At 43.6% G+C, this 23374-nt stretch overlaps 2 protein-coding genes across 11 annotated transcripts in view; one reads left to right on the top strand and one right to left on the bottom strand.

Moving 5' to 3' along the window:
- PRPF40B (pre-mRNA processing factor 40 homolog B) overlaps nt 1-1740 on the top strand; it is a 34512-nt gene extending 32772 nt beyond the window's left edge. Inside the window, exons 26-27 of one of the 3 annotated variants that reach the window (XM_042451680.1) lie at nt 652-780; nt 966-1740. In XM_042451680.1, coding sequence (XP_042307614.1) covers nt 652-780; nt 966-1058 — 222 coding nt within the window. In that variant the 3' untranslated portion in view covers nt 1059-1740. Of the gene's footprint in view, nt 1-651; nt 849-965 lie in introns of those variants that run through there. The other 2 variants (XM_042451681.1, XM_042451682.1) reach the window with 2 other exon arrangements.
- Nucleotides 1741-12301: 10561 nt separating this feature from the next.
- Nucleotides 12302-23374, bottom strand: part of FMNL3 (formin like 3) — a 160626-nt gene continuing 149553 nt past the window's right edge. For 2 of the 8 annotated variants that reach the window (XM_042449794.1, XM_042449796.1), the window contains 2 exons: nt 22693-22816; nt 12302-15637 (listed from right to left, as the gene is read on the bottom strand). In XM_042449794.1, coding sequence (XP_042305728.1) covers nt 15306-15637; nt 22693-22816 — 456 coding nt within the window. In that variant the 3' untranslated portion in view covers nt 12302-15305. Of the gene's footprint in view, nt 15638-16436; nt 16488-19261; nt 19378-22692; nt 22817-23374 lie in introns of all 8 variants that reach the window. The other 6 variants (XM_042449797.1, XM_042449800.1, XM_042449801.1 and 3 more) reach the window with 6 other exon arrangements.

The raw sequence follows: 23374 nt of genomic DNA, 5'->3' as shown, positions 1-23374 counted from the left end.
CCTTCCTTCCTTCCTTCCTTCCTTCCTTCCTTCCTTCCTTCCTTCCTTCCTTCTGCTTTCTCTCTCTCCCTCTTTCCTTCCCTTCCCTTGTAAGGAAGGAAGTCTAGGGGAGCCAGGAGCTCCAAAACCAGCCATGCGTGGCCCAGGGCTGCCTGCTGCCCTTCCCTATTTTACAGGTGTCCTGTCCACAGCTGCCATGCCACAGCCCCAGTGCTTGTGGAAGGATCCTGCTATGCGGGATGTAAATGCATAGTGTTTCACACTATTTTGTCTAAAGATGCAGTCTCAGCTTTTCTCAGTACACAGTTTTGATCACTGTAGCTCAAGAGTAATTGTGAGCTTGACTATGATCTTTATCCCCAACCTTTCCCTGACTCAAGTGCCCTCCAGAGGTTCTGGATTATTATTTGTCATCCTTGTCTACTGCTAATCTGTGGCAATTGAGGATGATGGGATTCATTGTCCAGGAATACTTAGAGCGTACCTGGGTGGGATAACCTTTCCTGCTGTTTGCTGGTCCACTCTACTTGTTTGACCATGAAAGAATTGCTACTATTATGCTGATTGGGTCACTAGCAGTCGTGTTGTGCTCCTCCCTCCTTCCTTGTTTGGCCCTTTGGTTGCCGGAGTTGCGAGCAGTTTCTTTTACAGAACAGCCCTGAAAGCGAAGCTGAGCACAAGAAAGAGCCAAGCCGACCTGATGAGTGGGAGCGAGAGAAGGCCCCTCCGCGACCTGAGGGAAGAGGCCGCTCCCCTCCCCGGGGTGCCAGGAGGGAGCGGGTGAGATTTGCCAGGAAGTCATAACCTTCCAGACATCGTGGATTTGGGAAGGAGGGCAGTGGAAGCAGGTAGCTGTTAAGAGGGGAGACATATTTGAGGGAAGGCAAGAGAAAGAACACTGAATGGGATTAAGGGAAGAGATGATGGTTTGGGTTGTTTCCTCATTCATACTCTTTCACTGTCAGAGCGGCTGGGACACCTCAGAGAGCGAAGAGTTGAGTGAGGGGGAGCTGGAACGGCGTCGGCGGACTCTGCTGCAGCAACTGGGTGACCAGTAACAACCACTGCCTCCTCGGAGGCATCCCACAACCCCTGCCCTCCCTCACACATGAGACCCAATTGGTCCTTGTTCCTGCATAAGGCCCTACCTTCTTTCATTTTGTTTTTGTTTGTGGGCCTTTACGCCATCCAGGCCAAGTGTGCATCTGGCTCAGGTAGGAGCCCTCTGCAACTGGACCACAGCCCCACTCAGAGGCACACTCCCTTTCTTCTGAGTGGGCAGCAACAGGGTCCTGCTGCCCGTTGGTGGAGATAATCTTCGCTGACCTCCCCACCACCCCATCTGAACAGAGTATGGGGGCAGAGAAGATTAGAGTGACCAGTCTGAACCTGGACAGCATCTCCACATTTCACACCCAGCTCTGGCATCCAGCCAGAAGAGGACTGGAGGGGATGGCAACTTCTCGTGGGAATAAATGGCACCTCTTCCTAGCATTGCCCTAGATTGGAGCCTCTCTGGCCTCAGACCAGGGGACCAGGGACCAGCAAGTTTGCAGTCTCAGCCCTGCCCTGTCAGCCTGTTTTTGAAGGCAGGGCTGAGCTGAAGCAGTGATCTTTTTGTAAGTTTGTTCCCCATGTCAGGATTCTTCCTTCCTGGTTGCAGTATCCCTTGTATGTTTGAGGATTTCAATGGCATTTTTAAAATGATATTTATAATAAACGTTGACTGGAAGAATTGTTCTCTGGCCTCTTGCAGCGGTTTGGTTTGAGTGTGAGCTCTGTCCCAAACCTCCATTAATTGGTCATTTTAGACAAATTTCAGCAGTGCTTTGTAATGTGTATCAGATAGTAGCTGGATCTTAGGCTGGCACACCTTGGGCAGGTTGCCACTATGATTTGAAGTTAATTGCTGATCAGGGTATATGACCGTCGTCCCGATTTTGAAAGGTTCAGATCAATTTCTGTTGTGATAAAAAGCATGGCAAATGCAAAAAAAAAAAAGGGGGGGGGGGTCCATTTCCATTTCCTAGCAGTTCTTTTGAAAAGAATTAATTCCGAAGCATGTTCAACAAGTGGGAAGGACGCATCTGAATTGCATCATTCTGGAGAGGAGGGACTTATGGCAGAGGGGTGCTTACCATCCCTCCTCAGTTTTTGGTAGATCCACCATTCCCCTCACCCCCTCAGCACTGTCTTTGTGCTTGAGGTGTGACTTATGGGTGCATGATTTTAAAAAAAATGATAGAAGATTCAATTCATTGGTTTTGCAACTACTTGCAGTTACAGAAAATAAGCCAGATGCTGCCGGGTTTATCTATCAGGATAACTCTGACATAGGCCAGCTTGGATCCAGGGGCTATTCCTTCCACCCACCTACTTTGGGCTGCACCAGTCTCCCTAGTTGAAATATGGTTCCTGGAGTTATATAAACTTCCTGGAGTTACCTTGGGTGGTGAAAGGGCTCCTCAGAGTGTAAAAAACAGGGAGGAGAGTGCAGTCTGAAGGCTATGTGTTCCCCACCCCAGCCACAGACCAAAGGATACTACTGTTCTACTGCACCAGCCTGGATCCATAGCCTGGATAAGCCAGGTGCCTGCAGGAACCCTGGCTTACTGTGGTGCATTAACCAGGCCAGTATTGTTGTGTATTCACTTGTACACTCATCCCTCCACATTTGTTGGGGCTAGGGGCACAAGACCCCCATGAATGTGGAAAAACAGCAAGTAACAAAAACACCGTTTTTACCTGAAAGAACACCTCTCTAGGAATCTCTAGATCCTCCAGTGCAACTCTGTGGTCAACATCTGCTAGACATTGACCATAGAACTGCACTGGAGGAGCTACAAAGGACTAGAGAAGTGTTCTCTCTAGGAATCTCTAGGTTCTTCAGTGAAACCTTTGGTTAAAGTTGACCATAGAGTTGCGCTGGAGGACCTAGAGATTCCTAGAGTGAAAATATCAACAAAACCTGTGAATAATCAAATCTGCAAAAAATCATGCCGCAAATGTAGAGGGATGAGTGTATGTTAAAATACATTCATGTATAAGAATCAGCAGTTGTGCAAATAATCAAACTGCAGGGGTTGACCAGCTTGCTTCTTCTCACAGCTGCTTATTTTTGTTGATGAATATCACCCTATTAATAGGATTTCTGAATTTGGTGACACCAATGTTCTTCTGATAGAGGACTGAAGAAACTAAAAATGGATCTGATCAAGTTTTCAAGTATGTAAGGAAAGAGGAAGGCAGATGGCTTGACTGTCCTTTACTGTACTCACTTTGAATTTAAATGTTTAGGTCTTTCTAGTTAAATCTTTTTATAAGTTTTAGAACTTTTAAAACAAAAGTACCAAATTAGGGCAACTCAGGCTCTTGGTCTACATGCATAAGTGAAATTATGCTGGTACAATTCAGTCTGCTGAGGTCAGGGTTGCAATCTTATTTTCCTAACCAGCCCCTCATGCACCTGTTAACACTGATAAAATGCCCAATAAAATGATGTTGAGTGATGCTGTCCAGTGACAGAGAGAGCTTTGCTGGCTGTTTTGTTCTTCTTTGTCCAGATGCAGAAGCTAAAAAGAAGAAGAGCTGCCTCAAGTTGTTAATTCTTGGCAATGCTCTGATTCTTCATGTAGTCGCTTGTCTTCTTTCCCCAGCAGCAGAAGGTGTATTTACCATGATGTGAACGAGTTGCAGAATTCATTTTCTAAAAGTGAACATAACCCTTTCCTTAACTGCTTGGGCTTGAGCGGAGCCCATTCACAAACCAGCCATTGCTTTCTTTCTGGCCAGAAGTATTTCTCCCCTACAGGGAGAATATTCACACCTTGGTGTGCATCCTATTAGGAACAAACACATGATTACATTTCTTATATAAGCGTATGTTCTTTTGGGGGTGCTGCAGGCTTAATACAGTATTCTTTTCCTTCCTCTGCAGCACCCCTCTGCCCCCACTTAACTTGTTGCCTCTGAAGCCCCTTCAGTCATTCCCTGGGTCAGGATCACAGAAGTGTATCAAACAAACAAACAAGCTTCATTTATATACTGCTTCATACCGCCTAAGCAGTGTCTAAGCGGTTTACAACTGTAAACTAATTTGCCCCCAACAATCTGGGTACTCATTTTAGCAACCTGTTTGGAAGGATGCAAGTCTGAGTCAAGCTTGAGCCCTTTTGCTGGTCTTGAACTCACAACCTTATGGTTTTGAGTAAGTGGCTGCAGCACAGGTATTTAACCACTGCGCCACCAGTATCTCCATATCCACAAGAGAAACTATGAAATCAGGGTTGAGATCCACTGGGTTCCCCTGAGGTTTTGGTGCTCTTGTAATCACTTTGCATCTGGCTATGGGGATGTAGCACTTCTGCGACCCTGATCACAAAGCAGGGAGTGGCAGGCAGGGAGCTTTAGAATCATAGAATCGTAGAGTTGGAAGAGACCCCAAGGGCCATCCAGTCCAACCCCATTTTGCCATGCAGGAACTCTCAATCAAAGCATTCCCAATAGATGGCCATCCAGCGTCTGCTTAAAGACCTCCAAGGAAGGAGACTCCACTACACTCCGAGGGAGTTTGTTCCACTGTCAAACAGCCCTTACTGTCAGGAAGTTCCTCCTAATGTTGAGCTGGAATTTCTTTTCCTAGAGCTTGCATCCATTGCTCTGTGTCCTAGACTCTGGAGCAGTAGAAAACAAGCTAGCTCTCTCCTCCCTTCAAGTATTTAAACAAGGCTATCATATCACCTCTTAACCTTCTCTTCTCCAGGCTAAACATCCCCAGCTTCCTGATTCATTCCTCATAGGGCATGGTTTCCAGACCCTTCACCATTTTAGTCGCCCTCCTTTGGACACACTCCAGTTTCTCAACGTCCTTTTTAAATTGTGGTGCCCAGAACTGGACACAATATTCCAGGTGGGGCCTGACCAGAGCAGAATACAGTGGCACTATTACTTCTCTTGATCTAGACACTATACTTTTATTGATGCACCCTAAAATTGCATTGGCCTTCTTAGCTGCCGCATCACACTGTTGACTCATGTTCAACTTATGGTCTACTTGGACTCCCAGATCCCTTTCACACGTAGTTTCATTCAGTCAGGTGTCCCCCATCCTATATCTGTGCCTTTCATTTTTCTGCCCTAAGTGCAATACCTTACATTTCTCCCTGTTGAATTTCATTTTGTTAGTTTTGGCCCAGCTTTCTAGTCTATTCAGGTCATTTTGAATGTTGATCCTGTCCTTTGAAGTATTAGCTATTCCTCCTAATTTGGTGTCATCCACAAATTTGATAAGTATGCTCCCAATTCTATCATCCAGGTCATTGATAAAGATGTTGAATAACACTTGCCCCAGGACAGAGGCTGTTTTATTACATGGAGGATGGGTATATCACTCAGCCTAACCTAGATCTGTAAACAGACCTGCTACACTATGCTGAGCCATACAGCATTGCATCTGATGTACTGTAGGCCATACCTTTAATATATACAGCAACAGGGATCCATTAATCCAGGAAGTTTAGAATCATCGTCTTTTCTTCCAGAATTTTAAGAGGAATTTTCAAATACATCCAGGGCAGCTGAAAAAATTACAGTTGAAGATTTCAAATTGCTTTCCCCAAATTGCTTAGGATTGAGTGGTTGTGGTGAATCTGGATGCAGAATGAAAGTACATACTGCCACTGAGTCAGGGAGCATATTCCTACAGCAGGACGTACTGTTTGAAGATGCTACTAGTAGATCTCTTGACAGATTTGCAGTAAACCAGCAAGGGATTAACCCCATAGAAGTTCAACAATATTATACTTAACACTATAATGGGAGGAGGACCCAATCAGCTACTGACCAGTCAGCTTGATGTAGACACCAAGAACAATTCTACAGCAGTTCAATAAATAATGTCTATGCACATTTAGAAAGAAATGCTGTGGTACCAAAATGAGTTTCTCATAAATAAGTCTGTAATTGGTTGGCTAATCAAATGCAGAGAGCACTCACTAATGGTTGCTCTTCATCCTAGAGAGAGGGGCCTATTGAAGCACCTCAAAGCTTTGTCCTGTGCCTGGTGTTGTTCACCTTCATTATAAATGACTTAGATGATGGAATAGAAGCTATACTTATCAGATTTACAGATGACACCAAATAAGAGTGGCATCTAATACTGTAGTGGGCAAGATCAGAATTCAAAATGACTTGACAGTTTGCAGAACTGGGCCAAAAGTAATTAAATGAAGGTGCCAGGGTGGTGTAGTGGTTTGAGTGTTGGACTATGACTCTGGAGGCCAAGGTTTGAATCCCTGCTCAACCATGGAAACCCAAACCTTGGACAAGTCACATTCCCTCAGCCTCAGAGGAAGGCAAAAGCAAACCCACTCTAAACATATCTCACCAAGAAATCCTTGTGATAGGTTCCTTACAGTCTCCTGAAGTCAGAAACAACTTGAAGGCAAATTATAACTACATCTAGGCAGGGAAAATGAAATGCACAAATATAGAATGTGTGGTACCTGGCTTGAAAGCAGTACATGGGAAAAGGATCTAGGGATCATAGTAGACCACAGGGTAAACATTCAGCATTGTGATGCAGCAGCCAAAAAACCCAATGCAATTCTAGGCTGCATCAGAAAGAATGTAGTCTCTAAATCAAGATTAGTAGTAATGCCACTATATTCTGATTTGGCCAGAGCTCACCTGGAAAAGACTGGTCCAGTCCTGAGTGCAACAGTTCAAGAATTTTGACACCATGTCCAGAGGAGGATGACAGGATGGACAAAGGTCTGAAGGTCAAGCCTTATGAGGAACAACTGAGAGCTGGATATGTTTAGAAGACTCAGACATCATAACCACCTTTTAAATATCCAAAGATATTTGTAGAAGATGGAGCAAACTTGTTTTATGCTGCTCCAGAAACTAGAACACAAACCAATGAATTCAAAGGATTAAAATAAGAGATTTCATCTAAACATTAAAAAGAACTCTTTGACTATAAGAGCTGTTTGTCACTGAAAGACTGCCTTGAAGGTTGGGGGACTCTCCTTCTTCCTGGAGGTCTTTAAACAGAGGTTGGATGAGCATCTTTCAGGATTATTTTATATGTGTACTCCTGCAAGACTGGAAGTTGGATTAGTTGGCTTTTAAGATACAGTAATTCTGTGAACATAACTGATTCACAACAAAAATATTCTGCAATTAGGGCTACTGAAATACAAAATGCTTGTGCAAAATGACAGCAAACTCAGTTCAGTCTTAGTCTGGACATGAAGCTTACTATCATCTTGGTGTCTTATGCATATGTCAGTTCTACAGAAGTGGCTTGACATTTTTGTCTGATGCAGAGCAGTCATATTCATTTCAGGGTTACAGAAGTGGAGATGCACATGAAGCGCTGCTGTACACCGTATGGACGTGAATGTGTGTGGCAGATGGGCATAATTTGCAGACATGAATGTGTGTTGCACACAGGCACACATGCACTTGGTTGTGCAATGTCACAATTCCTTTTTGAAAAGGCAGCATGGCGCAACTAATCCTACATGTAACTCTTTGAGTGTAGTTACACTGCATTTTAGGTTCTGGGCAAAGCTACAACCCCTTTTTTCTTCCATTGTAAGCACATGTCTTTTGTAGCCTGTCTCTAGTCAGTGAATGTTGGAGTTCAAGTCAACCACAAATTAGACCCAGCAAGCCTTGTGTCTACCCACCACTGCTCTTCACAGGGATGGCTGCAGAGATGTATCCAGAAGGTAGCATTCCATCCTTTTATTTCAGTGCAAATGCTCTAAAACTGCAGCAAGCTGACCAAAAAATAAAAATAAAAAAGTCCTGTGGCCAGGGGTTCAAAATGAAATTCTTGTCAGGCACTTTGGAAAACCTGTGCTGTCCCAGTAGCCCTCACTTTAAGGTGAATGGATGCAGAAGTGTGTGTAGAATGGGCATACGTGCATGCTCCCCAAAACTACCAGTCTGTGAATGGACTGTGGGGAGGAATGTTTTGATCCTGCTACTGCAAGGCACATTACACTGAGGCCTTGAGTACAGCCTGCCCCTCCTCCTTGAATGTGTGTCTGTAAACCTTCCCTTTGCCTCTGCATCGCTTACAGAGAGCCCTTGACCCAATGGCTGAAAAGCACAGCATGTCCAAAAAAACACAGGAGAAAAAAAGAGCCAAATCCTCATTTTGTTTTTATTCCCTCTGCCCCTTTCCTCCCATTAATAGAAATTTTGTACAGTTCAAGGAAGGGTGGGTGTGGAAAGGAGGCAGTGGCTTGCAATATATAATCAATAATATTTCACATGTACAAAAATGTTACACCTAACTACACACACACACACACACACACACAAAAGGGATTACATTGGAATGGATACACTGTAAACTGCCCAGAAGCAACACCAACAAGATCCTGTCTATCCACTATGGCCAAGGTGTTTCTGGGAGAAGGTATTTGGTCCCCTTTTGCTTATTGGGATAGTGTCTGCTCCAGAAATCAAAGCCATTGCAGCTCAGCCGCCACAGCCTTTATAATTAGCATTAACATACTGTTCATTGTTGAGTCAACCTCATCTTTTAGATGTACAGCTTACATTTCAGTCCTAGAAAAGGAACACATTTTTCTGTGTGCCGGAATGGCAGTGTTTCTCATGCCTTGGATGTGCAAAGCAGGAAGCCAAGATACTTGACTCTGTGCCAGGAAAAATAATGTGAACCGGTCCCCAAGAGTCAAATTTCCTCAAGTCTGCAAGAATTGTGGCATTCCATTAACAAAGATCTGTGTGTCTGTTTTGAGCGTTGTGTGTGTGCCCCCCCCCCCAAGAAACCAGTGCTCTTTTGAAGAGAGCTGGTTCACAGAAGCACATCCAGTACTGATTTAGATTTAGTCTACCCAGCTTTCTTGTTTCCCAACATAGCTGGCCAATTACTCCAAAGTAGCCAAAGGGTTGCTCTGTCATTTGTCCCTTGCCATTGGTATTCAGAGAAGTTCTGAGAATTATAGTGGGGCAGTGATGCCAGTGTTGGGTTAGAGATTGGCCAAATTGGGATTGGCCTTCCAATTTATCCTGCCTCACAAGAGTATAAAAGAACAGAAAGCAGAATGTTGTATGGCATCCTGAGCTCCTTCCTCATATAGTTAGAGTTGTGTAATAATACTGCTGCCTTCATGCAAGGTGTAGGTGTGTGTCCTAGCAGCCATCATACAATGGCTAGCATCTTGTTGATAGTTCCAACTAGAGTAGATCCATTCACCCAATTGCTCAATAATGTGTCAACACATAAATAAATGTAAGGTACTCAATCTGTCTGCTCTAGTCAGGACTAAAAGAGAATTTAGTCTAGTAGTTATTCAGGGTTTGATGTGTAGCAGTTGAATGCAGAAAAGAGGCCATCAAAACATAAATATTTTAAACAATGGGTTTTGCCTAGTTGGTTGCTGATAGCCTATCCATAGTGAAAGCTGATGTATTATCTCTGCACAGAAGTGAGCTTCACTGAATTCAGTGGGACTTACTGCTTCATAGCTGAGTATAGGACTATGGCCTCCAACATGTACTTTGCGCTGTAGCCGTCCAGTTATGACTGCTTATATGGGAATGAGCTCTAATGGAGGTTGGGCTCTTGCTTTGTGTAGTCATATATGAGCAAAGAGGCCTAGAACCAAGCCATTATTTAGAAGCAGGATTCATCCTGCCAAATAACCAGTCACCTGGAGCAGAATGCTTACAGATTCATCAGCTGTAGCATCATCATAACACAGGAATGGGTAATGTTGATAGAGGCCTGACTCTACCATTAGTCTGGATCCTAAATTGTTAGACCCAACTTGTGTAGGCCCATTGAATCAATGAGATTTATTTTCTGACTCACAATTCCACAATTTACTAATTGGGTCTGACTACCAAGAATCCTCTGTGAAACCATTTGTAGGGAGATTCTGCGGCACTTTCAGTTTTGGTGGAAGGTCTCTTCCTTTGTACCCATCCCTAACACAAGAGCTTGGGACAGACAGTTCTACTTAGGCTTGTTTGGCTAGTCTTGGGTGCATCATTCCCACCCCAGTCCCCCTTAATACTTCACTAAGAAATATGTCAAATTGAACTTCATTGGGTACCAAACACAGGGTTGGAACCCTAATTTAGTCATACAAAGGCAGCACATTGAAATCTATGGGACTTCAGCTAGTTATGATTGAGGTCTTGTGGATATTAATGGGTCTCCTATAAATATATAACTAAATCTGTATTCAGCCAAATATTTCTCACATCCATTCTTTCTCTTTCTAGGCTGCCTATGTTTTCCAACTCTTGGTTCTCCTTACTTCCCTCCATTTCCCTCTCCATTTTAGATTTCCTCCATAAATAAATTCTACAAACTAATCTGCTTCTTCCAATTATACACATACACTGTTCCATAGCGGCACCTTTCCCCCTGCCTTCCAAAAAGAAAGTAAGGCTTGCAAGTTTTTACCTACAAGTGGGATGAGAATTATTTTTTAGTCTCGTGTTCCTGGATGGGCATCGGGTGCTGATTTTGAAGTCATCAGGCATTCATTTAACTAACCCCCTCCCCTGTCCATCTACAAAAAGACAACCATTTGGCAAAAGACACAAGATCTGCTTGAAATGGCTTGCAGCTAGTTCCTTCTCCCAGCCGACTTAACCTACCTAAGTTAATGGACTGGACAGTGAGTGTGTGGGTGTTTACATGCTGCTTGGGTTCCTGAGGACGTGGAACTATTTACCTTCACTCCCAGCACTTTAAAGTCTAAACTGACAACAGATATCTTAGCCTTCTCTAGTCAAATCAACTGTCCGGTGCAGTACAATTGGGGGTGAGAGTGGGATTTGTGCCCCTTTAAATGTTGTGGGATGACAAGACTCCCAAAAGCCCTAGTTATCATAGCCCACAGTGAAAGATGTTGGGAGCTGAAGTCTGACAAAATTTGGAGGAACACGTGTTCTCCATCTCTGACAAAGCCACACCTTAACAGCCATTGCCCATTTCCCTCCTGCACAAGCAACTGCTGATCTCCTCATCTCTGCTATACTCACAAGATGCTGGACTGTTTCCAACCCAAAGGGCAGACTGAAAAGACAGCAGTTTGCCCAAGGCTGTTTGTGTGACAGACTGGGGGTTGGGGGCTTGAGCCATCCACACTACATCCGGAAACAGTTGAATCACGTGGTTCTCTGTGACCTACCAGGTCCTATACAAAGTTCAGATTTTACATCCCATCCAAATCTGCAAAGAAACACACACATACAAATACAATTTCCCTACTTGCCCACTGTTCTGTTTTATATACCCATGGTTAGATTTGTTTAACTACCAAGCATCCTTAAGGCTGTCTTGCTATTTTCCAAGGAGCAAGGAGTGCAGGCCTTTGTCCACATTTTGTGTAACATGCAGTGCATCTGGCCACATGCACTTAGGCACAGGTATGAGAGAAACATAGGAAGTTCATCTTTTGCCTTGTCCTTGCTGGATGACGATCTCTGCCACAGCATGACTTGCCCAACAGCATACTAAAGGCTGTGACAGAGCTGTCTTTAAAACCTCAGGTGAGGTCCCACATCCACAATCCTGTAATAGTAACTGAACCATCAGTATTTAGCTTAGAGTAACATTATTAAAATAGCTAATTTCAGAAAAATGAGCATAGGCACCAGTTCTATATTCACAACTGCTGATACATATTTGAATTTCCATTCAACCTCTGCATACTGGAAGGGTAGGAAAATCTACCATTTCTGTGTCTTTAACTGTGTTGTAGTTATACTGTAAGTTATGCTTGCCCATAAAGTCTGAAAAGGTTACCAGTCAAAAAGACCTGCTAGTGCCCCCATTAAGACAATCTCTTTTCGGGCATAAACTGCCCTCATCTCTGGAGGCATAACCAGCAGCAACTGAGTCGCTCTTTACAAACTTGACAAAGCAGGAGTGGGAATTCTGTGGTCCTCAAAATGTGACTGGCTACAAGAGTCCCACCCCAGATTAAAGCAAGGCATAACCAATCTTAGCTAAATTATCATAAATCCACACCTACAGAGAGCTTCCAGGGAGCACTTGGCTGGCTATCAGGACTAAGCAGAAAGGATGCAGAAGGGCTGGCCTGCCAGTGCTTATAATACCAAAGAGATAATAAGCAGGCTTATCATCACTATGAAGTCAAAGGCTTTCAAGGCTGGCATCCATAGTTTTTTGTGGATTTTTTGGGCTATGTGGCCATGTTCTCAAAGAGTTTATTCTAGCCATTCAACAACAGACCAACACAGAGATTAATATGTTAAATCACTTCCTCTTAACCAAAGGTCACACAGTATATATACCCCACTCACTTCCATGCCAGCATTCTCTGAAGATGCCAGCCACAGATACTGGCGAAACACCAGGAATAATCTCTTTCAGAACACAGTCACATAGCCTGAAATACCCACCAAAAACTTATTATCACTTTAACAGAACTATAAAGGGTATCATCACAGGACAAAGCAGACAGTTGCATCTTTAACAACACCAGGTTTCACACCCAGCTTGCCTTGAACAATTGTCCCATGAGGAGGAAAACAAGTTTTCAAGGAGCAAGCTCAAGTCCTTGAAAGTATCCATCACATAGGCACTCACTCATACACTCACTCTTCCTTTGAACAAGACAATGTAATGATTACTGTGTGTTCACAGCACTGATGCTGATGAAGAGGGAAGGCAAAAAATAAAAGGCAAAATATATCCAGCATTCAGTGACAAGGAAGGAAGGAAGGGAAGGAAGATGGTAAAGTCATGTAAAATAAAGTGGTCTAGGGCCTGACAATGCTTTGGACAAAATAACATTCTTCATCACAGAGCTGCAAAATTCTGTAACATCCCTCAGCTCTGCTGCATCATGTTTTTAATCAGGGGTACAGAAAGTTTGGCCCTCCAAAAATTCTGGACAGCTGCGCATGCAATTCTTTATCACTGGTGATGCTAGGGGGAATTGATGAACATTTTAAAGCAAAACATTTGGAAAGCAAAGGTTCAGCATCCCTGTTCTAAACCTCAGTGAAAAGGGCTGGGTCTCCTTCTAAGTGAACATATCTATATCTGACTTGTCATGTTCCTGGCCCACACAGCCTATTATTGGCTGCTCTAACTGGCTGCAGCATTCAAAGGTCTCAGGTAGAGATATTTTTCCAGGACTTTTACCAGAGATCTTTTTTACATGAAGACTCGGGGGGACTAAACCAGGAGACTGAGGCATGCAAAGTCTATGTTCTTCCAGTGCCATTGATCACCCCTGAATCACAGACCTTGGCTCCAGGACTCTTTCCTAAACTAGATTTCAGGTGGTCTTTAGGAAGGTTTCAAGTCCACAAGTGCAAACCCAACAGAGAGGCCTAATCCATGGAGCCACATTTTCATGGGGCATGTTGGTATCAGCCATAAGGTATCCAGTTTCTAACAGCAGCCACTGCAGTGCTATGACATAGTTTATGTACAGAAGGCATGCTACAGGGCTTTGGCAATCCTGATCACCTTTCTGGAGTCTTTTGGGACCGAAGTTATAGTGAAGCATTCTACTATGAAAAGGATCTTGTATGGGGTTGAAAATTGTGTTTCACAGTGACCATATGAAATGGAGGGAAGGGAAAGCACATGTTAACAGTCTGGGTTTTTGGGTTTTTTTTTTTTAAAGGCCTCCTCACCTGAGTTGGTCTTGCAAACAAATATGGTTGTGCATTCAGAACTTAACATAGGAACAAAGATTTCATCATACCTTGTTAGAGAGCCTGTTCTACCAAAAGAGTGTTCTGGTGGAGTAACCTTTCTCAACTATGACCTGACACATTCTTTTGAAGTATGACTTCCATCATTCCCAACTCTGAGTGCTATCAGGGGCTAGTGGGAGTTGTAGCTCAATATATCGGAAGGGACAGTTTGGGGAAGGATAATCTGATTGGTTCCTGGTTCCAGAAAAGTGGCTAAAATCCCAAGGTGGTTGGACTGGAACCCATTGCTTCCCTGAATTAAAAAAACTGAAGAAGAAGCAATCCTTTTTCATTGTCCAATGGCTTCATCCTAATGGCTTCTGTAGCTCTAATATCTTATAGGCAAAAAAACACAGACCAGGTGAAGAAAGAAATTCCAAGCAGGTTACGAAGGGATAAAGCAAGTCCTCTTGTTCTGATTGTCTCAAGAAACATCCAAAGCCACAGGACAAACTTTAGGCATCAGTGGAGCAGCTGTTGTAAATGATACAGGGGCTAGAGGTAGTCTTACCATGTAGTAAGATATGGCAGCAGATTTCGGGCAACTTTCCAAGTGGAAGAGTGGGGAATGTAACCAGTCTGAATTGTGAGGTAACATCTACTGGAATATTACAGTACAAGACTCAGTGAAATTTAAAGGGATTCATTCCATTCATTTCAAACAAGTCATGCACTGGAGAACTGCTGCCCAGTGGTTTCTAGATAGTGGTAAAAATGCCATTTTGTTACTCCACTTGTCCTGTGTCCATTTTCTCTGTAGGCAATGAATTTCACTCAACATAGTTCTAATTGTACAAAAATCTCACTTGCTGTTTTTAATTGGTGACTTGCTTTGGAGCATCCAGGTTCATGAGGAGAATTGTTAGTCTACAATTTAAATTTTCCAACCCAGGTATCAAAATGTCTTCAGCACTGAAATATCCTCCCTGAGGATGGCATCCAGAGATTATTTAAGCATTGGTGCTTTTTCACAGCGTGTCGGTAGTTGAGGGCTTCAATGAGCCATTTGGCAGTTGTCCTAGATTTGGCCAGGAGAATTTGCAGCATTGGTGGTTTAGCAATTGAGAAGATAGCTGTTTATACAATACCATACATGAATTGGAAGCAAAATTTGGTCCTTTGGAAAATAGTAATATTATTTTGTGTGTGCATGTGTGTGTTTTGGACAATGCCAGATGTAACCTGCCCAGGATCTCTGTAACATTTGTCTAACGTTGGCTCCCCACAGTCATTTCCCTGCTGGTGCCAACACCACAGTTATATTGTGCAGTTGAGACATAAGAATTTTGGTCTGAAAGCTTGGTTTTTTTGTTTTGAAGAAGAGTTCCAGTGGTTTTTCAAAGCTTCACTTGTGAACTCCTCAGGACAGCTCATGACTTGCTCTGAGAAGACCACAGTATTGCTGAAGATGGCTCTTGAAAAACAGCAGTTGGTCCGCAAGACTAGCACTCAATGCCAATGTCTGCTGCTACTGAAACAGTTTATCATTGTCTCCATCCACTTAAAGACATGTTATGGAAAAGGTCAAAGTGCAATTCTGGTCCGGCAACACAAAGGACTGACACTCACAGAAGGGAGGCATCAGCTTCCTGCTGGCCAAAGGCACTTCCAAAAAGCCAAAAGACAGTCTTGTCTTTCAGAACTGACTCAGCAAGAGATAGCAGGAGCAAGGACTGAATGATCATGTATGTACAGATTAAAAAAATACATCTTAAATAACAAGAGAATAAAAATAATACTGTCGCAGTAAGGCACTTCCTAATTGTCCCTTTGGTTCGTCCATTTGGAAAAAATAAAATCTTGGAAAGGATGGCTGTTGTTTCTTTGGCAAAATTGAACAAGGCTTGGCCTTTGGGATGCAGCATTAGCCAGTTGGAAAGGCAGGGCATGCAGGACTCTATGGGAGAAAGAAACAGTCAGTTAGGACAAGAGCAGAGAACCAGCAGAGAATCAAAGGCAGAAGCAATTGCTACAGATGGCAGTGGAAAAGCTGCAAGGTGGTTCATTCAAGGGCCGTTTAGAAGAAGGCGGAGGTGGATGGCACAGAAACCATGCTTCCTACCCCAAGGAAGCCTTTAACAGTGCATTCATGCTGCCTCTTCTCTCTGAACCCACTTTTTCAAAGCAAATATGTGTTTGCTTTATGAACAAACAGATGAGTCACCTCTTTTGCCTCATCTAACTATATTTAGCTTGGCTGACTGGGAACAAGGGCTACCATCTTTCCCCAGATGGGAGAACCAGTAAGCAATCAGCCAGCAGGGTGTGTGTGTGTGTTTGTTTGTTTGTTGTGTGCCTTCAATATGTTTCCAACTTATCCCTATCATGGTTTTTTTTTTGTGCTGTGATTTGTTCAAAGGGGGCTTGCCTTTGCCTTTTTCTGTTGCTGAGAGAACATGACTTGCCTAGGGTCACCAGACAGGTTTCCATGGCTGAGCAGGGATTCAAACCCAGGGTCTCCAGAGTCATAGTTCAATGCTCAAACCATGTAACTTTAAGTTACCTGTCGACTTACGGCAGTCCCGTGATTTTCATACTGTTATCTTAAGCAGGAATACTCAGAGGTGGCTTTGCCAGTTAGGGATGGGCAATTGCTCTATGCCCAAACTGCAAACTTTTGGTCAGCATATCCCACTTAGGCAGAAGCAGCAAAGCAGAGATTAAAGTCCCCAGGGCTTCAGAGAGTGGTTTCTTACCCTCTGCTGCAGATGAATAGATAGGGAACTAGAGGCAGATCGTTCTTGCTGCTACAGAGGGGATAAAAACAAAAATTAGGCCAAATTAAGTTGGTTTGAGTTTTGTTTTGTTTTTTGGAGGAGAAGCCCCTTTGAGGCTGGAGACCTTGGGAAAATGTTGTCATCAGACTAGCTTACCCAGTTATGAGAGGCAGCAGTAAGCTTTGGGGAACAGGGTGGCAGTGTTGCATTTTTTTCACCAAAATCCCCAATGCTCTGCCTCTGTAAAGTAGGCAGAGACTCACTATTAATAATGCTGATCAGAAGCACTGGAAAAGTATATTTGATTCCCACCCACCCCATGTCCAGGATTTGGACCTGCTCTGGTTCCCACTGCCCTCAAGCATTTTCACAGGGACAAGAGAAAGGTCAGCACTGACCACGCTGTCCTCACAGGCGAGTTCTTATTTTCTTCACTGGGATGGCCCCAAGGAAAAAAATGGGCTGTGGCAATGCACAAAGCAGTGTTGGACTACTTGGAACATTTTGGGCTTCACTGGAGTCAAGCACACAAGGAGCAATGCAGAAAGAGTTAAGGCAAGCCAAAACATTCTCTGAAGATGCCAGCCACAGATGCTGGCAAAACGTCAGGAAGAAACTCTGCTAGAACATGGCCACATAGCCCGACAAACCCACAAAAAAACTATGCATGCCAAAACAACATCTGTCAGGTGTGTTTTTAGGTATAGTCCAAATGCAAAGTTATATGTAAGTGAATCAAGTGGGTTTTCATTTAAACTCCATACTTCACCTTATCTCAGCCATCCTTACAATAATCCTGGAATATACCTATCCCCAGATTGCAGATTGTGGCCAATGTTGAGAGGCAGTTGCTTGCCTTAACACCATGCAATGAGAGCCAAGAAGATCAGAAGTGGCCTGTTAGGGTCAGACTAAAGGTCTGTCTAAGTCCCCAGATTATCGTCCCCCTCAGTGGCCAACCACAACCCCCAAGAGAAGCCCCCCGACAGAACACAAGGGTAACAGGACCCTTTCTCTCATTTTGAGAAATTCTAGTAGTCCTCCCAAAGGTAACTTTTGCAAGTTTTGCACTTATGCTCTAATTCTTTTCTGGGGATATCTCTCACTGAATCTCACACTTTTCTGAAGATATCTCTCACTGAACTCAAGGGGACTTCCTTCAGCACAGTCATGTACAGGGCTGTGATATAAATCCCATCAACTCAGAGCTCTTTCTTAATATATTAAGCCAGGATTGTAAACAGAGCTGCTGGGAAGTGATGTAGGGGTAAAATAAATTTCCACCCTTCCTTTGAGAGCCTGTCCATGGCTACTGAATGAACACTTAAAATGAACTATGGCTATTAAGTGAACACTTAAACACAAGTCTTCACCAAGCAAACAGTCTTTGATTTACACCTGATTTGTGTCAGTAGCACCCAGGACTCAGCTGAGAGCTAGTTAACAAATTCAGTAGAATCCCAGCAGTCAATCTTATTGTGGTTCTCAATCAGGAGGAATGTACATGTCATTGGCATCAGCTCCCAGAAGTACCAAACAGGATGACCAGTGGCGTGGGATTCTGGGACATGAAGTCACACAACACCTGGAGCATCCCTAGTTCAGGTCCAGACAGTACCACTTTGGCTGTAAGTAGGGGTGGGAGAAGATGGTATACATATTTAAATGCAACCTTACACAACTTCCCCCATCCTCTGAAAAAAACAAATCTGCCTGGAGAAAGCTACCATCTGAAAGCAAAGTGTTCTGGCTAGCTTTCAATGTCATACTGTTTTTCTGTTATTTTGTCATTTGTCAATGTTTAAGATTATGTTGTCATCCATAGGTATTTAAGCATGCAGTTCCCCCAGCTGTTCCTTGAAGTGGCAGAGCATAAGGGAAGCTTGACCATATGTCTCCCATTTGCACAGGGTTGTAAAGTGGACTGTGGTATCTTGCGCAAAGAAACACAACAGGTGTTTTTATCACACAGTTAGGGTTTTTTTGTTTTCCTACACACCAACTGAATTTTCAAGCAAACCCCTCCACACTTCTACTCACCCACCACCACCACCACCCTTAAACTGAGAGATGATTTAGTAGGCTACTCTACTGCATTAGTGTGCCAAATTAACCCCATAAAAGGACTGCAGAATGGTGCATGCAAATCAAAATAGGATGTCCAAGGTCGCTTCATTGTTGCCAACCATGCAAAGAGTAAGGGATGCAGGATGGTTCCTCTGGTCCATGCAGGGATTCTCAACAGTTAAGAGGAAGGGCTATGAACAGGATATAGGAGGGCACAAAGGCTCTCTCTTTTTCTTTTTTCAGTATTGAACTGACTGCTTTTCTTTAAAACAACTGAAATGTTTCTAGTCCGCATGTTAGCAGAGAAATCTTTTAAAATGTATGTACTGATGAAATGAAGTATGCTGGCCTAGACCTACACAGTCTAGGGGGAGTCCTAGAATCTTTTGGGAATGGTGTAAAAAGGAGGAATTCTGGCAGATGCAGCTTCTCACAGAGGAATGAGAAAAAAAACATTCCTGCTGAAACCCACTCTTCTGTTATCCAGTGTCTGGTCACACAAATAAGTTGAAGGCAGCCAACCTGATAAGAGCATCCTACAAGAGGCGTGCAGCTGTCACAGCTCTGGAGAAACCAGACACAGACTCTTGTCTGATGGCAATTCTCTGGCAGTTGGAGGAGTTCTCAGAGAAGAGGTTGAGAAGCCCTGAGCTCATGGGAGGTTATAGCAAGGCATGCAGGAGGGAAAGACTGGGGCTGGAGCTGCATGCAGACAAGGAAGAGGCATTCCACAATACCTTTGATGGGGAGGGAGAGCCAGGCTAACAGTTAGGCTCATCATGGTGGGACGGCTCACAGAAAAAGCGAGAGCCCCGTTTCGCTGTGCGGGCAGTGAAGGGGACGCTCTTCAACACTGGGAGTGGGGAGGGACAAAGACACAGAGACAGGTCAGATTCTTTGATCATCACGGTGGACAGCTTCTTAAGAAAGTATAAAGGCACAGACCATACTTCCTCAACCTAGAGCTCTTAGTGTGCGGACTGAGGTTTCCCTTGCCCCTCTTGGCTACTACAGCTAATAGCCATGCCCTTGAACAGGGATGTGGGGGTTATAATGCAACACATCTGAAAGGTATCATGGACTGTAGGGCACATGTATCAATAAATTTATTCACTATCTGATGAAAAGAAGGCTCACCATTGCTACCATAAGCAACCAAAGACCAACTTCCATCCTGTAACAGTTGGCTTGAGAGAAAGAACTACAGCTAGGGAGAAATGCTGGGCTCTAACCTGTACCTCTGCCCCAAATGAGGACAAGAGGGAAAGTAGTCCCTTCTCTCAGCTTCTGGCCTCTTCTCTGCCCCAATAGTAGCATTACCTGGGGTTCTTGGACTAGATGTCTTAGCAGCTCTAATCAACATAACTGGAGGTGAGAAATGGAATGGGCAGTCCAACAATATTTGACCACACAATTCTTTCCCTTGCCCTAATGCCTTGACCATTCATTGGAAAAACCAATATACAAAGGGATCTTGCAGCACTTTTGAGACTAACTGAAAGACAGAAATGGTAGCATGAGCTTTCATAAACTTGAGCCTACTTCCTCATGCATGCATTTGAGGAAGTACACTGGTACCCCGGGTTACGAAATTAATTCGTTCTGCCGCCGCTTTCGTAACCCGGGATACTTCGTAAGCCGAATAGCCCATAGGCGCTAATGGGGAAAAAGCCGCGGCTGTGCCGCGGCTCCATTTAAAACAGCGCCGGGGTTTTTTCGTAACCCGAAAAAACCTTCGTAAGCCGAAACAATAAATCCCTATGGGATTTATTCGTATCCCGAAAATTTCGTAACCTGGGTATTTCGTAACCCGGGGGACCAGTGTAGGTTCAAGTCTACAAAATCTCATGTTACCAACTTCTATCTTTGTTAGTCTCAAAGGTACTGCAAGATTATTTTGCATGCTATTACTAATATTATTATTAATGCCTTTTGGGAGGCAGGTAGATGAAGGACAGCCTATGGGCAATCTAGCCTGTGAAGTAATAATAGAACCAGGGCTTGGGGCCCAGAGGATGGTCAGTGATTATGCTGATGTGGGGAGTCTAGGTATTGTAGTCCCCCAAAATAATTTTGTCAATCTCTGGATCTGCTAAACATATGGACCTTTCACACTATGCAATTACAGTCAGACCTTCATACCCATGGGGGATCCATTCCAGACCTCCCCACAGATGCGGGGGGAAATGGAACCTCAAGTGACCTAATGCTGGTGCAATGTGTGTGCAGCCACTAGTGCTGCAGTGTGCATGCACTGCTATTAGAGACAATGGGGGGCCTGCTGTCTACAGATGCCTAAATCAGCAGATGGCAAGCCCACGGATAGCGAGGCTCCATTGAATATCACCGTTTTTCCACTTTAGCAGTCATGTCTGCATCCTATGGGATCCCAAGAATTTGTAGTTTGGTCAGAGGCACCAGAAGAGACTCTTCTGGCCGAAGATTCCAAAGGTCCCTTTCTCACTTGACAATAACTGGATTTCATTAGATGTTGCCATGCAGTGAAAGTGGAATCACAGTGCTATCATTCTGTAGTGTGAAAGGGTCACAGATGCCAAGGAGGGCTCAGCTCTTGGATCTTTAATGGATGCTTAGGCAAGGTAATCTCACTAGATACAACTTTTCGTGCAGTTTTGGAGAAGTTTTACCTTTAGAAATCCTTTCTATTACACAGTGGTAAATGGTATGGGAATCATTGTTTCCTTTGCAGTGGATCACCTTGCTCTTTCTATTTGGTTTTTAAAAATGAATTTAAATAAATAAATTCACAAATAAATAATATTCTTGTTTTTAATGGATGTATTATAAAATGCTTTTAATTCAATTGATAGGTTAATTATTAACTGTTCACATGTTTTTTAATGACAGGTCCTTTTATGTATCTGTATTTTAGTAGATTACCACACTCTTATAGTGCTGCTATTCCACTTTTACTGCTCTGGCTGTCTCCTGTTGCATTCTGGGGTTTGTAGTTCAATGAGGCCTAAGAGCTCTCTGGCTGAGAATGATAAATGCCCCTCCCTCAACTGCAAATTGCAGACTGCAACAGGACAGGAGGCAGCCAGAGCACTTAAAGTGGAATAGCAGTGCTGTAAGAGTGCAGTGCAGTAATCTCCTTAATTTTTCTTAAGTATCTTAAGTGCCAGTGGTGGCAGGAAAGTGGAGGAAATTAATAAATAACATGTCCACTCTCAGCACTGTACTTCCTCTGAAACACAAACTTTATCAACTGTGAGTCTTTTATTGCTAAACACAGTTAATTTGGGAGCCTGATGACTGGAGAACAAAGTGGCACCCAAGTTATATAACTCAGCAATTTCTAGTTTGCAAGACTGAGCAATTCAGGGTGCATCTACACTGTAGAAATAATGCAGTTGGACACCACTTTAAGTGTTGTAGCTCCATTTTAGGGAGTCATGAGATTAATAGTTTTACAGGGTCTTGAGCCTTCTCTGTCAGAGTGCTGGTGCCTCATAAAACTACAAATCCCTGAATTCTGTAGGATGGAGCCATAGCAGTTAAAGTGGTGTCAAACTGCATTATTTCTACAGTACGTGTTCACCCTCAATCCGTTGTGATTTATAGAGAGTGTTTTATAGTGGGGGAAGAGGACCAATGAAACAACAGAACATCCCTCTTCATGTTATCTTATATGAAGAAAACTCTCCAAAACTAGTATCTGATTTAAGAAAGGGGATGTTTTCTTGTGGACTTGGAACCAGGAGTTAGCCCCAATAATTCCACAAATCTGTCAAAGAAGCACAGAATGTGGTTCAGAACACAGAATCATATTCCTGAGAATCTGATCTTTTGGTTTTAAAGGTGTGTGTTCTGGGAGTTCTAGTCCCTCTCCCATGCAAGAGTATGTTTGAAACTGGAATAAGAAAGTGAAACCTTGTAAAGGTGCCCTCAAAGTGAATAGGGCAGAATGTGGACCCAATATAAATAATCTGCTTCTTCACTTTCCCACAGTTTTTTTAATGGCAGAAGGGGTGGAAAAGTCAAGGGACAACTATGAGTCATAAACAGATACCATTCAAGCTGGGAGAATATGGTGCAGAACAAAACAGTTGCCACCATCCCCTCTCTCTGCTTTTCCTGCAATGGTGGCCTCTGGCGGAAACCCTGGGCATGGTAATGGGAGTGATGGAGGCAGGGGAAGGTTTACCTGTGATAATATCCTCAATGGTTCCATCTTTGCCTTCATATACAGGACGGTGGTCCTTGGCCTGGCGCCTCCTCAGTTCAGCAATCAACTCTTGCTGCTGCCACTTGTTGCGCTGCAAAGGCAACTGGGGGCCGGTCAGGAATTAGAAGGAAAAACAAATGCGCCAAGTCCAGCCACACTACACCCTGCTGGGTAAATATGATGTACCTCCCTCCCCAAGGCAGACCTCCAGTATAGAGGCCCCTCTAGCCCTGACATATCACATGTGTTCCCTCTCACACTTTATAGAGTTCCAGGAAACAAAAAGAATTACTGAGCCAGACTAGTTGCTCAACTAGAGGTTTCTAATCTGGTGGCCCATATGCACCAACGTCAGCCTAGAAACAAAGGAAGGAGACACACACAGAAGATTAACAGATGGACGACTGGAACAAAGTCTGTCTGTGACAATGATCATGTAAAAGACATTCACACATTCATGCTGATCCTACATTAAACTGTCAGTGAAGGGGAATTGCATTAACACATTCTTTCATTAATACAAAATGAAGAGCAAGGATGGGATATTTCCATTTCAATTACAGAATAAGCATGACATCATGTGAAAGTCTTTTGCGCAATCATGGTCAATCACAGTTTAATGATGGAACACTGACAGGATAAGTGTAACATCGTCTGAAAA

The sequence above is a fragment of the Sceloporus undulatus genome, chromosome 2, assembly GCF_019175285.1.
Source record: "Sceloporus undulatus isolate JIND9_A2432 ecotype Alabama chromosome 2, SceUnd_v1.1, whole genome shotgun sequence".
Taxonomy (NCBI): Eukaryota; Metazoa; Chordata; class Lepidosauria; order Squamata; family Phrynosomatidae; genus Sceloporus; species Sceloporus undulatus.
Note: the sequence above shows the minus strand (reverse complement) of the source record. Positions and strands in the feature narration are given on the sequence as shown.